Source organism: Magnolia sinica, chromosome 5 (assembly GCF_029962835.1).
Source record: "Magnolia sinica isolate HGM2019 chromosome 5, MsV1, whole genome shotgun sequence".
Lineage (NCBI taxonomy): Eukaryota > Viridiplantae > Streptophyta > Magnoliopsida > Magnoliales > Magnoliaceae > Magnolia > Magnolia sinica.
The window spans coordinates 3,232,890-3,246,819 of record NC_080577.1 but is presented as its reverse complement, the minus strand read 5'-3'; the positions used below and the strand labels follow the sequence as shown (position 1 = coordinate 3,246,819).

The 13,930-nt window shown below is 41.2% G+C and overlaps 1 protein-coding gene across 2 annotated transcripts; it reads left to right on the top strand.

Moving 5' to 3' along the window:
• Positions 1-3,231: 3,231 nt before the first annotated feature.
• On the top strand, positions 3,232-12,918 carry LOC131245138 (plastidial pyruvate kinase 4, chloroplastic). 2 transcript variants are annotated; one of them, XM_058244389.1, is made up of 5 exons: positions 3,232-3,359; positions 5,556-5,651; positions 8,949-9,421; positions 9,554-11,230; positions 12,573-12,918. In XM_058244389.1, exons 2-5 carry the CDS (start codon positions 5,592-5,594, stop codon positions 12,718-12,720), a joined length of 2,358 nt encoding a protein of 785 aa, XP_058100372.1. In that variant the 5' UTR covers positions 3,232-3,359; positions 5,556-5,591; the 3' UTR covers positions 12,721-12,918. The 2 variants fall into 2 exon arrangements, with proteins under 2 accessions (XP_058100372.1, XP_058100373.1); XM_058244390.1 differs by having other exon boundaries at positions 3,344-3,359; positions 5,548-5,651.
• The last annotated feature ends 1,012 nt before the right edge of the window (positions 12,919-13,930 follow it).

Here is a 13,930-nt window from a genome sequence, read left to right as displayed (position 1 = left end):
TTAGTAATTGGCCCAGGCCCAGGCATGAGATCTTATATATATATATATATATATATATATATATATATATATATATATATATATATATATATATAGATATATATATATATATATAGTATTTTCTAGTGAGACGTGGTTGCAGATACTACAGGTTGGCCCTCGGCCTTTATTTCATGAATGGAATTAAATGAACTGGTCTGGGCATCATAGTAAGGCCTGTAAGTCAAACCTCTATAAATCCAGCCCGTTATATTATTTTAAGACATGAGTCCGAAAAAAAAAGGTAAATTCAATATTAAAGTGGAGTACGACGGAAAGAAGTGATAATAACAACCTGCGGTTGAAACTTTCTTAAGGTCACGTAAAGTTTACAATGGTGGGCAATCAACCCCAATGTATGGTCTACCTAAGCTCTGTATCTGCCTATGGATCATACATGTACATCAGGGTGGGTCCCCCATATCAGGATATAAGGCAGGGAGAGGTTGTTTGTCATCATGGATTGGAAGGGATTTGAGGGGGTTTCAAATCCCCTAGTTGTTCGGCAGTATAAAAGTAATTGGGGGTTTCAAATCTTTGGTTCCCAATCCTCTCTTTGAGGGGGTTTGTAATCTTGAATTACACTTAAAATCATTTCAATAGTTGTAGGTTTAACATGTGTGTCACTATACACTATCATTCTAATGGGCACATGGCCCACTAATGATGATCAACACCGTCCAAACATTGTCCATGTAAATTAGCACCGTCCAAGCATTATCCATGTAAATCAACGATTAAAAATCATTGGTTAGTCACTCAGACATGATCTTGTGCTTGTGGCCCATTCGAGACTTGAAATTTCATCATTTTTAGGCAAAGCATATATTTCAGCAGGCTAATCACAACCATTGTGTTAAAAATTACATGTATCATTAATTAGAGATATTAAAGTTGATTTGGTAATTAAATTCAAACCTTTATAAATATACCATGGATAGGTACTTTTGGATTAAAGTTGATTCACACTCCAGGGTGCCAAATATGATGAGGGTGTGTTTGGTCAGACGGTGGATGTGGAATGCAACTGAAGATTTCCTTGGGATTTTGAAGCTTCAGACAATGCAACTAAAAATGAAGCTCTTATCCTTTGGTGAAATGAAGCTCTTATCCTTTGGTGGGATTTTGAAGCTGTAGACAATGCAACTGAAAATGAAGCTGCTTAAATGGCCTTCTGTGGGTGAGGGACTGTACACATTGTAGTTTTTTTATAACACATGCACACACACCCTACCCACTCACGCTAGTGGAATTTTACCACTGATGGGTACTCGAACTCTTGATCGGGAGTTGAAACCCCTGAGAGTCTACCACCGAGCAAGAGTAAGGGCCCATTGTAGTTGTTGGGCCACCTAAAATAGCCTGGAGTGGATGGCTGTTGCATGATACATGGAAGAGTCATGGGATTACCCCCAATGCAATGCCTTTCCAAACACGCTACCAATGAAATTCATGGACTACACCAAATCCCACCGCCCAGGCCAAACACCATCGATCCCATCCCGGACTCCGTACAATTTCATGGAATTAGTGGACATCCACTGACACCACCTTCATTACCTTAAAAACCATTCCATCCCTCCTAATCCCATGGGATTGGTCCGGCCAAACACGCCCTGAGAGGATAGCAAATCCAGAGGGTTGCTAATCCTGGGGGCTCCGAATCCAGGGGTTCCAAATCCACGCTCCCAAACAGGCCCTTAACTCGTCCTCTCCTCGCGCAAATAGCCGCACCATTGCTCTCCGTTGAGTTATTTGATGATCTGGCAGAGGAATTGGGATTGCGTAATGAGTTACTCATTACACTTTACATATGTTGGGCCCACCTTGAACGTATGTGGTTTATCCACGCCATCCATCTATTTTTCCAAATCATTTTATTGTTTATACAAATGTAACACACCACAGGAAAGAGTGGGATTAATGATTTCTACCGTTGAAACATTTCTAGGGCCTACAGTGATGTTTATTTTTAATCATAGTTGTTCATGAGATAACAAAGACATGAATGAAGGAAAATAAAAAATATCAGCTTCATCCAAAATTTCTGTGGCCCTTGTGAATTTTTTTAATGGTAGACGTTCAAATCACATTGTTTCCTGTGGTATGGTCTTATTGAGATATGATTTATTTTTGAGCTCAAGATATGAAATTATCTGGTAAATTGATGAACCGAGTGGATAAAATACATAACTCATGTGGACCCCACGGAGTTTACTCAGTACGCAATCTTCTTCCCTGACAGAGTGCACTGGTCTACATGCACGCATCCCTTCAGAAATGGCAAACGTGGCGCATACTGATTCAATCCAAACCGTACAAATCCACTGCATATAGTTCATACTCCTGAAATCAGATTGATCGGACCAACTTATCTCTGATTAGTGAAAATCAATTTATCTAAATTGTACCGTTGATCTTTTCATAGACGGGTCCAATAGATTTCCACCAATCGTCTATGTAGTACAATATTTCGGAATAATTATGGGTCTATCACCCATCTAAATTGGGTCCAGTATTAAGAAGTTTTAATTTGAGTTACATATATGCCACGTATGCAATATCTAGACGCATGAGTATGAACCTCCATATTCTGACCGAGAACAGCCGAGTATGTAGATTCTCGGGGAGCGGATTACATGCAGCCCCGGCCCCACCCAAGACGGTACGCCCCTTACCTTGGGGCTAATGTTGATGTATTTATTCTATATCCACTCCGTCCATATTTTTCAAAATATAATTTTAACGTATGTGAGTAAATATTGAAGCAGATCATATTATCAATTGGACCACCATAGGAAATAGCGGTTTTTTATATTATTAATTACTTTTTGTGGGCGAAAAATGTCTTGGATCAAGCTGATATTATTTTTTCACCTCATACGGGGTTTATGACCTTATCAACAGGTTGTATGGGAAAAAAATTATCAATGAAACATAACGGTGGGCCGTAGGAAGTTTTTAATGGATGTATATCAATCACCCCTTTTATCTTATAATATGGTCCACGTAAGATTTGGATCATCTTTATTTTTCGGATCATGCTATAAAATGATATGGAAAAACGCATGGATAGCATGGATATAGAATACGTACATCAAGATAGGCCCACGGTAAGGGCCGCACCGTCGTGGGTGGAGCCGGGGTCGCGCCTAATCGGCACCCAGTTTCTCCAGTCCCGACGGCTCCGAGTTCGGATCAGATTCTGTCACGTGTACAAGCCAGACACGCACTTTACACACTCCCCTTCGTAAGTTCTTAATCGACCCTGTAAAACCGAAAGCGCATTTTTATTTTTATTTTCGATCTCACACAGAAAGGTATTTCCCTTCTAACCCTTCTACCCCAAACCACATCTCTTCCCACACAATTGCTTTTTCTAGGGTTTGATCTTTCTTTTATTGATTCTCTGAATCTTATTTCTGGAATCTTCATCTCTTCAAGGGACCGATTTCGAGCTAATCTCCGCAGTCGGTCTAAAGATTCTCTCAGATTCCATCTGTCGGATGGATTAGTATCCGATTAGAATTTTAGTGGAATTATCTGTTTTGATTTCTTGAGAGTTCCTTTTATTGGGAAATTCATGCCATTTAGGGCGAAGTTTGGATTGTGATAGTTTGTGTGATGAACTGGATAACTGAATTGCGTTTTCCTTCGTTAGCATTTTTGCTGCTCTCGAGTCAGACTCGAAAGGAGCACTGCTGCGACGTGAGGGGCCACTTCCTCTCTTTTGCCCTTTCCTTTGCTGATTGAAGTGAATGTTTGCAAATCAATTCGGTCGAGCATCCAAATTCGGCCTTGATATGTTCTAGAAGACTTAAATGAGTGATGTGTTTCGTCAGAGAAGGGTCTTCCGTCTAGGGTCTGAGTCTTGTTTCCTAATTAGTTATGATCCTTTTTTTTTTTTTGGGGGGGGGGGGGGTGGGAGGGAGGGATTGGTTCCCCTACAGCTTTTGTAGATGAGAATTTCCTGCAACTAGACCTGTGTGGCGTTCTACTTGGTGTTTGTATGGCATGCAACCTGTCCAGTAGGGTCGCCCCATCATGAAAATGGGATTCCTTGAAAATCAGGCTGATCCAGCATCAGGTCAGCAGCACCATGGAAGACAACAGGCCACCACACACACACACACACACACACACACAAAAAAAAAGGAAATCCAGATTCATGTGGCAGCCCACCTAATGATTGGATCGGCCTGAATTTTAGGGCATCTCATTCTCATGGTGGGACGACCCTGCTGGATGTATTGGATGGGATGGACACATCATGGTAGGCCCTGTGTGCAGCTAGTTGTATGAAAGTTTGTTTTTGGGATAGGGAGAGGAAGTTAGGAAGCCGAGAATATGATTAGGCTGCATTTGGAATGCATAAGTGAATTGAACTGCAAACACCTCGTTAAAACTAGAGGAGAACGGTAGTTTAAAGGGGGGAAAAAAGAGAAAAAAGAAAAAGAAAAGGAAAAGGAAAAGGAGGAGACCTGGTGTTTCCTTGTAATTATAACAAGGATTTAGTACTGAAACTGCAATTACTTCCGTCTCAAAAGCAAATAACTACATTCTGATCCCAATCCTTGGATACCAATTCAAAGGAAGTTGATTTCAATTTGGTCGGTTCCACTTTTTTAAGGATCAATTTGGATGCAACCATATTTGTGGGACCTCAAGTATCAGACAGGCTCAAAATAACACTAGGTTATGTTTAGGCACTAAGTTGACTACTGTTCGCTAAGGGGAAGGTGCCACCACTTTGAAGGAAAAATGATAGTTGGTACGCTCAACAAGGTGCTCGTTCCTTCCCAAGTAGTCTTGAGGAGGATGTTGCCATCCAAAGGCCTGCAAATGGTGCCAAATCACTATTTTGGATTAACATCCGAAGATTCCAAACTAAGCCTAAACTAGTTGTTACAACTCAATTCTAAATTGCATCAAAACGAACCCTTAGTGTTGTTTTAGATATGAACTTGGTCTACTTTAGAAACTATTTTGATTTTTCCGATACCTCTATCTGCTCGAGAACTGTCAGTTTCACCCTTTATAGAATCCTCTGCAATTGTACAGTTGGTAATTAACTCTAACAGCAAATCATAGTCTGTTCATCATAATACCTTGGATGCTTTAAAAAAGAAAATCACTTAATCATCGGGTTCCAAACTTTAGATTTTTCCCATATCTATCTGCTCCCGAACTGTCAGTTCACCCTTTACAGAATCCTCTGCAATTGTACAGTTGATGATTAACTCTAAACGCAAATCATAGTCTGTTGATCATAATACCTTGGACGCTTTTAAAAAGAAAATCACTTAATCATCAGGTTCCAAACTTCCAACTCAATTAAAATAAATGATTGATTCATGATTTTAAAAACCGCATACTTTGGAACGTGTGCTTAGCACTACTTTTAAATCAATCAAACATGCTTGCTTTACATTTTTCTCTTTCTGCTGTTTGTCTTCTCTTCAAAGTTCAAACTCATTAAATTGAATGTCGATATTGATTAAGCTTTAGTTCTGCAGGTTTCTTCTTGGTATGTTGCAGAAATCAGCCTGTAGATGATGCTGCATGCACTTTCAGTTCACGTAGTTACTAACCAAAGTTCACTTGCAAACCATGTAAGTCTGGTACACATATCATTGCTTCAAACCATGACATTTCTTTTTGGCTTAGCTTTCGCATATACAATTTAATTATTTGGCACTTGTGGAAACTCATTTCAGAATTTTGGGACAGCTCCATTACTGTATACTGTATGCAATGATGCATATTGCCCCAATTTCAATTCTCTACCCTGATTATGGAAGTTGTTTGTTATATTCTGCCACTGCCTGCATACCTTTGCAGTTATAATCATCTCTAATCCGTTCTAGTATGTTTGTCAATTACTTCAATTCTTTTTGAAATGTAATATTTTCATTGCGATTTCTAGCTATTCTTAATGCTTTCTATGTCATTAAGTCATGAGACATTAGTGGATGCAAGAAGAACATAGCATATGTTTTCAAATGCTTGCAGAAACGATGCAAGCATAGATGTTCTAAGGTTCAAAATATTGGTATCAGTAGCTGTGTCAGTTAAGCCCCGCAATGGGCTGGGCCCAGGCCTGGGTCTTGAACTGATTGGCCAGGTCTTCTGACCGGCCCTGTTGAAATTTTGACTTTACTGGGCCCAGGCCCGCCACATTGCCAGCCTTAGCGTCAGCTGGCCACAAAACCAGTTAAGTATCGGTGCATAGTAGCTGTACTAGTTACCATATTGGCTGACTCTATATAGCTTTTAAAGTTTTTTTTTTAAAAAAAGTATAAGAAATAAAAACATTATCCTGACTAATTGAGGTTGGCATGAGATATAAAATAAATAGTAAATAATAAAGTACTAAGACTTATCCCGACTAATTGAGGTTGGCATGAGATATAAAATAAATAGTAAATAATAAAAATTGTTCATTTTGGTAGTCATTTAATTATTTATTTCTGGGTGTGTTCTTTATGCATTAGTCCAGTTTGTAGTATGGTCTGTGGATCTTGTCCAATCTTTTAGTTTGGGCTCGACTTTTCAGTGACTGAATCTGCTATTGCAGCTTCAAGGTACTATAATATAGTTAATCAATCAATGCAGAAACTACATGTATTTATGTGTAAAATTGAGAAAGGCGTGAGTTAAGTAGAGGAAGGGCACGAGTTAAATATAGTTATAAACTTGTAACTCTATGTAGATACTGCAATTCTACAAGAGTATGAGTACTGTGACTAGTGACTTCCTACAATGTACAAACCATTAAATTGTATCATATTAAAACATTAGTTAATATAAATAGTTGAGGCTCATTTTGTACCAAGGAGGTTTGGGATTTATCTAAGGGAGTTACCAGCAGCACCAAAGCCTAGGCAATCCAGCCGGAGGCACATGACGAGCTGAGGGCCCTTACCATGGACCCCCTTGTCAGAAAAACCCAGGTAGCTTCACGTCCATAAGGTTAGATCTTGCTGAAATGACCACATTTGAAGCCTTTTGCTGAAGTCCTTTACTGTAGGTGTATGAAAAGGGTTCATTCCAGACATACTATATCTGCAAAATCAGTTAGTGAAGTGGGTTCCTGAGCAGGTTTGCAGTCCTACAGGCTTCAGATCAGGAAGATAGCACTTCGATCAACGTGCCATAACACGATTCGTTGAGAAGAATTGGTTAAAGTAGTTTGTATTGACCTCTCCTCCATGCACCTATGTAAAGAGGAGCATTTTGGCACATTAGGGAGGCATCATCACTAGAGAGATCTCTCAAACAAAAAAATAATAATTTGTCAGTAGAGATCTCTAAGAGAAAAAGGACCAGTCAAGAGACCAGGCATATGGGACATTCATCTTGTCTCTCCTTGGTCCTCTCTTTTTTTTTCCCAGTCTTGTTGTTATGTAAGCCAACTTGCTTGGCCCAATGTACATGTTAGCGGCAACAGTTTTCTCTTTTCTAATTTTTTCGAGCTTGTATCTGTGCATGGGGCGGACCAACTTTAGCTCGGAGAGTGGAAACGGCAGTCCTGCTGTTAAATTCGCTTTGCAAATTTTATTGATTTATAAAGAAAGACAAGAAAGACCACACGCCCCGCGGCCGCGTGCAGGCCTGCCTTTCCACAGGTTATTTGCCATTCTATTAAGCTTTTTAGTCTTCAGGTCAATTTATACTTCATCTGCGATTCAAACTATAGGACTAGGCACCGAGCAGCTAGCACCGAACACTTCTGAGTTCTGACCTACCTGCACAGCACCAGGTGCAAACAATAATAGCATAGGAGTATTCTAGGCTATTTAGTCAATTCGCTCAGTTATCATATCTAAGGTGTAGAGGGGTCCTGAACATCATCATCGTCCTCATGGGCACGATAGTTTTAGAGTTTTAAGGTCTTTTAATAGTTAGTAAATCAATTAATGCAAAAACCTTCTTTATTGTCCTTGTGTGTGTGAAAGATGTATAAAATATATATTACAAGTTCCAAGTCTGCAAGAGAAAATAACCCCTTTAGTCCCTTCTCCTAAAAGGGGAACAAAACTACAAACAACAAGGAGAGAGGAAAACAACGATCCGACGAGTTCGACAGTGTATATCAGTCCAACCGATTATGGCTGATGCGGCATGGATGAAGACCATGGATAATTTGCATATAAATCTCATACCACTAAGTACTGATGCGTGCTATGTATCAGCCGATATTTTGAACCATGGTTAAGTTATTCCTAGCATCAATATTTGACATGCTGAATGCCATTTCAAAGTTAATGTCTAGAACAGACTAAGAGAGCTTAAGCCATTTGGATCATCGTGATTACACGAATTATTCACCTTGTCATGTGCAAAACCGGATTACTTTAGATCTGCGAAATATTATCTGGACATTGAGAACATTGCACAGAGATTTCGTGTGGGATCAATGTGGACCATGTGGCTTTGAATTCATGGCCTCTTTTCAATGCCAGCATGCTCATTTTTTGTTCTTTGGTGAGGTAATAGATTTCCTACAATACTCGAGAGTAAGAACTGAAATAGAGGAGGTATATTGTTGGATCAGAAACTGATCTATACCCTTGTGTAAGCTGCACTGTGCAAGTTCCTTGTCATATACACTCGACAGTTTTTAAAGGCATAAATAATGCAGTATGCCACTTCCGTTGCATATATTCCCGTAATCATGTCTGCAGCCCTAGGACCCTGTCGACCATTTTGATCTTGGATTTGAAAGGAACAACTTGCCAACAGTGTTCCAGTAGTCATTCCCATTCTACGAACCAAAGCTCTTCCACATCTACCTCTTATCTATATTGAATACTCTATCTATGACTTCAACTACACTGCTCGAGTTATTTCAACTTATTTACATATCATAGATGTGAAATGCAGGCATTTTGTGTTTTAATTTTCAGGGAGTTCAGAGAGTTAATCCCCCAGATTTTGCTTGTCTCAAACAAAACGGACGATGGCCACAACCAACACATCGAATTCCTTTACCAACTGCAGGTTTTGGGAAGTACGTCATCCAACTTCTTGTGAAACCAAAAGGAAGGTCCAAGAAAAACCTTGTGGTCTTTGCCACTCTACCTGGGAATGATGAACCTGAACGAAGCAGTTGGAAACCTTATAGTCATGATGAAATGCTTAATTCAATCTTTCAAGCCTCAGGAAATGATCTTAGTCCTGAGGATTCAGATATGGAATTTGTTGAATCAGTCATCGACTCAGATACAGAGGACCAAAACTGTCTTCTACACCCTAAGCAAGGGACTTTTGGGGATCCCGTGAATCATCAAGGAGATCTTCTTGACAAACTAAAAGCTTTGCATTTGCATGTATCAGCAATGGAACAATGGAACGCTTCTCGACTAAAAATATGCCACAAGTACGTGACTAATCTCACTTATCTCATGCCGTAATTCACCTATGCAGTTTTTTTCACTGTTTTCAAATGTCCATTTGCCTGTTTTGAATTTTATAACTGAGCTTCCATCGTATGAGTGGTTTGTCTTAACAGAACTTACTTGGCAAGCGCAACAAACTTAATACATTATCTGGCATTGCAATGCCTTGACATCCACCAACTCAAAGAAGACCTTTCTTCCATAGGTCTTTTGAATTTAGAAACCATCAATCCGCATGCTCGTGCAAGTATCACTGCTGGCATTCAGATGTTGGAAAGCCTGACATCTAATTCGGTGAATGCAATAGAGGATACTGACCGGACAGCAACTGTAAAGATGGATAAGCAGGGCCTTATATCTACTCAGGGAGGTTTGGACTGTGAAAGCAAGCAAGAGTTCACCATAAATACATTGAGGAGAATGACATCTTACCATGCGGAGTCACTGTTTGGTCCACCTTTGAATGGGAGATCTTCCCACATTATGGTAACTGTTGGTCGTGAAGCAATTCACAGGGAAACACTTATAAGCGATCTTCTCAAGGCAGGGGCGAATGTATTCCGAATTAACTGTGCTCATGATGGCCCCAGTGTTTGGAGTGAGATCATCGGGCATGTAAAGAGCAGCTCCCAGATGCTGGAAAAGTCATGTCGCATTCTCATGGATTTAGCTGGACCAAAGCTGAGGACTGGTATATTGAAGGCGGGTCCGAATGTGATAAAAATATCTCCGCAGGAGGATTCTGTAGGAGATGTGATCTTCCCTGCTCAGGTTTGGTTGTCTTATGAAGGGTGTAATCCCCCTCCTCACTTATCACCTGATGCAATCCTGTTGTTAGATGATCAATGGTATCTAGGCCAGCTAGAGGCGGGTTGTGTTGTGAGATTTTCTGATGTTAGAGGAAGAAAGAGGGCGCTGAAGATCTCTCAAAAGTTTCAAGTTTTTGGTGGTTTTGGTTTCATGGCTAACTGTTCGAGGACTGCTTATGTCGGGTTGGGAACGGAATTGTATATCAAGGGGAAGAAGAGGAACATTTCACTCGGACAAGTAGTGAGTGTTCCCGCCGTAGAACAGTTTATTCGGCTGAAAGTAGGAGACTTGCTAACCATATCCAGAGACCCTTGTCTATCTTCAAATGAAGTGGATAACTCTGCAATGGGTGCTCCTCGGATAACATGTTCCTCTGGCCGTCTTTTTGACTCCGTTAAACCTGGCGAGCCTATTGCATTCGATGATGGGAGGATTTGGGGAGTTATTCAAGGAGTGAGCCTCTCGGAAATTATTGTTTCTATAACTCGTGCCAGTCCAAAAGGTTCTAAACTCGGTTCGGAGAAATCCATCAATATTCCCAGGAGTGAGATGCAGTTTGAAGGCCTCACTTCGAAGGATCTCATGGATCTTGATTTTGTTGCTGCTAATGCTGACATGGTAGGCATTTCATTCATTAGAGATGTCCGCGATGTTGTCATTGTCCAGCGAGAATTGGAGAAGCGGAATCTTCGGAAATTGGGGATCGTGCTAAAAATCGAGACTCAGAGTGGGTTTGAGAAGCTCCCTCTCTTATTAATGCAGGCGATGCAGTTGCCAAATCCATTGGGTGTCATGATTGCCAGAGGAGACCTTGCAGTTGAATGTGGATGGGATAGGCTGGCTGATATGCAGGAAGAGATTCTTTCCATTTGTAGCGCTGCACACGTTCCGGTCATTTGGGCAACACAGGTTCTAGAGTCGCTTGTTAAATCAGGATTGCCTACTAGAGCTGAGATTACGGATGTGGCCAATGGAATGAGGTAAGATTTGATGAAATGATTTCTATTCTTTTCCTTTTCCTCTATTTGTATCTTATCCCATTTCTGGATTATTTTATTTTTTTTGAAAAATGATATTTCGTTGCATTTATGGAAGTGGATTGTGTCCTGCCCCCTCCTGGATGATAATCCAGATGATAATCCAAGGCAGGGTCTCTGTGGGGTCCACTGTGATGTATGGATTTTATCCATGCTGTCCATTGATTTTTTTCAGATCATTTTAGGGTATGGCACCAAAAATGAGGCAGATCCAAAGCTCAAGTGGACCACACAACAGGAAGCAGCGGCAATAACAACACCCACCGTTGAAACCTTCCTAGGGGCCAGCCTGATGATTATCTGCCATCCAACGTGTTCATAAGGTCATGGAGACCTGGATGAAGGGAAAACACAAATATCAGCTTGATCCAAATTTTCTGAGGTTTACAAGAAGTTTTAAATGGTAGGTGTTCAATCCCCACCGTGTTGTCCACTTGAACCTTGGATCTGCCTCATTTTTGGACTCATTTCCTAAAATGATCTAAAAAAATGGATGGACGGCATGGATAAAACCATACATCACAGTGGGCCCCACAGAGCCCTGCCCAGATGGATTATTGTCCAAGAGCAGGACGCAATCCGCTTCCTGCATTTATGTGGAGGACACGGATTGCGTACTATCCCTGCCGGGATGGTAATCTGTCCGGGCAGGGCTTTGTGGGGCCCAAAGTGATGTAAGTATTTTATCCACGCTGTTAATCGCTTTTATTAGACCATTTTAAGTTATGACCCAAAGAATGAGGCAGGTCCACAGCTCCAGTGGACCACACCAAAGGAAGCTACAGTGATAATGACACCCACCATTGAAACCTTTATGAGGGCCATTGTGATGTTTTTTTACCATCCAACCTATTAATAAGGTCATGTAGACGTGGATGAAGTGAAAACACAAATATAAGCTTGATCCGAAACTTCTCCAGCTCCCAAGAACTTTTTAATGGTGGACGTTCAATCCCCACTTTGTGGTCCGCTTAAGACTTGTACCTACCTAATATTTTGCATCATACCTTAAAATGATCTGAGAAAAACGATTAACTGCATAGATAAAACACTTACATCACTGTGGGCCCCACAGAGCCATCCGGGCAGGGGTAGGACGCAATCCACATCCTTATGTCGAATGCTCAAAGCACTTCCAGTGAAATGCCACCCACGGATCTCGTTTTGACATTATCACATGCATCAGCTGTAATAGAAACATGTCTAACACCAACATATGTCTCAGTGCCCGAGATTCATAGGTCCAAACAAGATTATGATACACACTCATTTCGGTTTTTGGCAGGGCAAGCTGCATCATGCTGAACAAAGGGAAGCATATCGTGGAAGCTGTTTCGACCTTGGACTCGATTGCCCAAAGCTGCAGTTCCAGAAGGAAGAAAATGAAGCCAGAACTAAAGCCACTTGTACCCTCTAGCAATCTAAATCCATAAAATCCTCTTCTTGTCTTTTTTGTAGTTAACCCTGTTTCCTTGTACAGTAGTTAGTTTCTTCATCTGGTTGTCTGCCCCATAGCAGAGCTCCCTGTTGCTGCTGATATCTGCTTCTGTTGTTCGCATGTCAGTTAATTGTGTTTGATGCCATCCGTTTCTGGAATTATGAGAGTTTTCAATTTTCCTTCCGTTCCATTACTTGTTTTCATGTATTCGATCAAATGCCTTTGATTTTCTATTGATGAACCAGGATGCCCTTTACTGCTTAAAATCCAAAGAGAACTCATGATTGAAACCAAAGGAACTATAGATCTTATCTTCATATATCCCAATTGTCACATCCTCAATTTTGGATGGTAAGCTATCATCCACCTGGGACACACATGCCAACATGTCATGCGTGTACGGCATCCAAGCTGCCCCAAGGTGGGCCCACCATGAACATCACCTGGTCCAAAAATTAGGAGGGCTCACTAGTTAGGTGGGCCACACTACACAGAAAATGGGCGGTCGGTCTTCCAATGTGTGGCCCAGCTTATGAGTGGGTTGGAGAGGAACTCGATCCATGTCATCTTCACGTTGGAACCCCCCTCTTGGATGACTCGTGTCGTTGACAGTAGATGCATGCTGACACACGTGCCCCAGCCCCAAGGTGGACACGATAAGCTGCTGTCTGTTGAGGTGTACGCCATTATTACTCCACGTCTATACAAAGGAAACTGAAATGAGTGGGAATCTACTTTTCCTCTTCTTCGGTTTCCTCCAGAAAAAAGAGTTCAGTTCGGCAGTCTGCCGTAGCTCCACTGCTCCAAGGAAATCATCTACTTTACCTTACCCATCTATTGTTTGGAGGACTATTTGCTCTTCAGTGTATAGTGCGATAGCCCACTCATCTACACTGATTTGGGCCACTAATCTGTAGTCCCGTCGCTCATCTACACTGATTTGGGCCGCTCATATGTAGTCTGTCGCTCATCTATACTGATTTGGGCCACGCATCTGTAGCCTGCCCCTACGGTAGATGTACCGTATCCAGAAGTTGCATCTACCCTATGTGTAGATGTGCCGTATCCAAAAGTTGTATCTACCGTATGTGCCTATCCAATTGGTGCTTGCAAATGGACAGGGCATGAGAACATGTGATCAATGCTCTGTTTTAAGCGACAGCCCGTCAATGGGTGGAACCTCCATATGAACAGCTCCTCCCTCT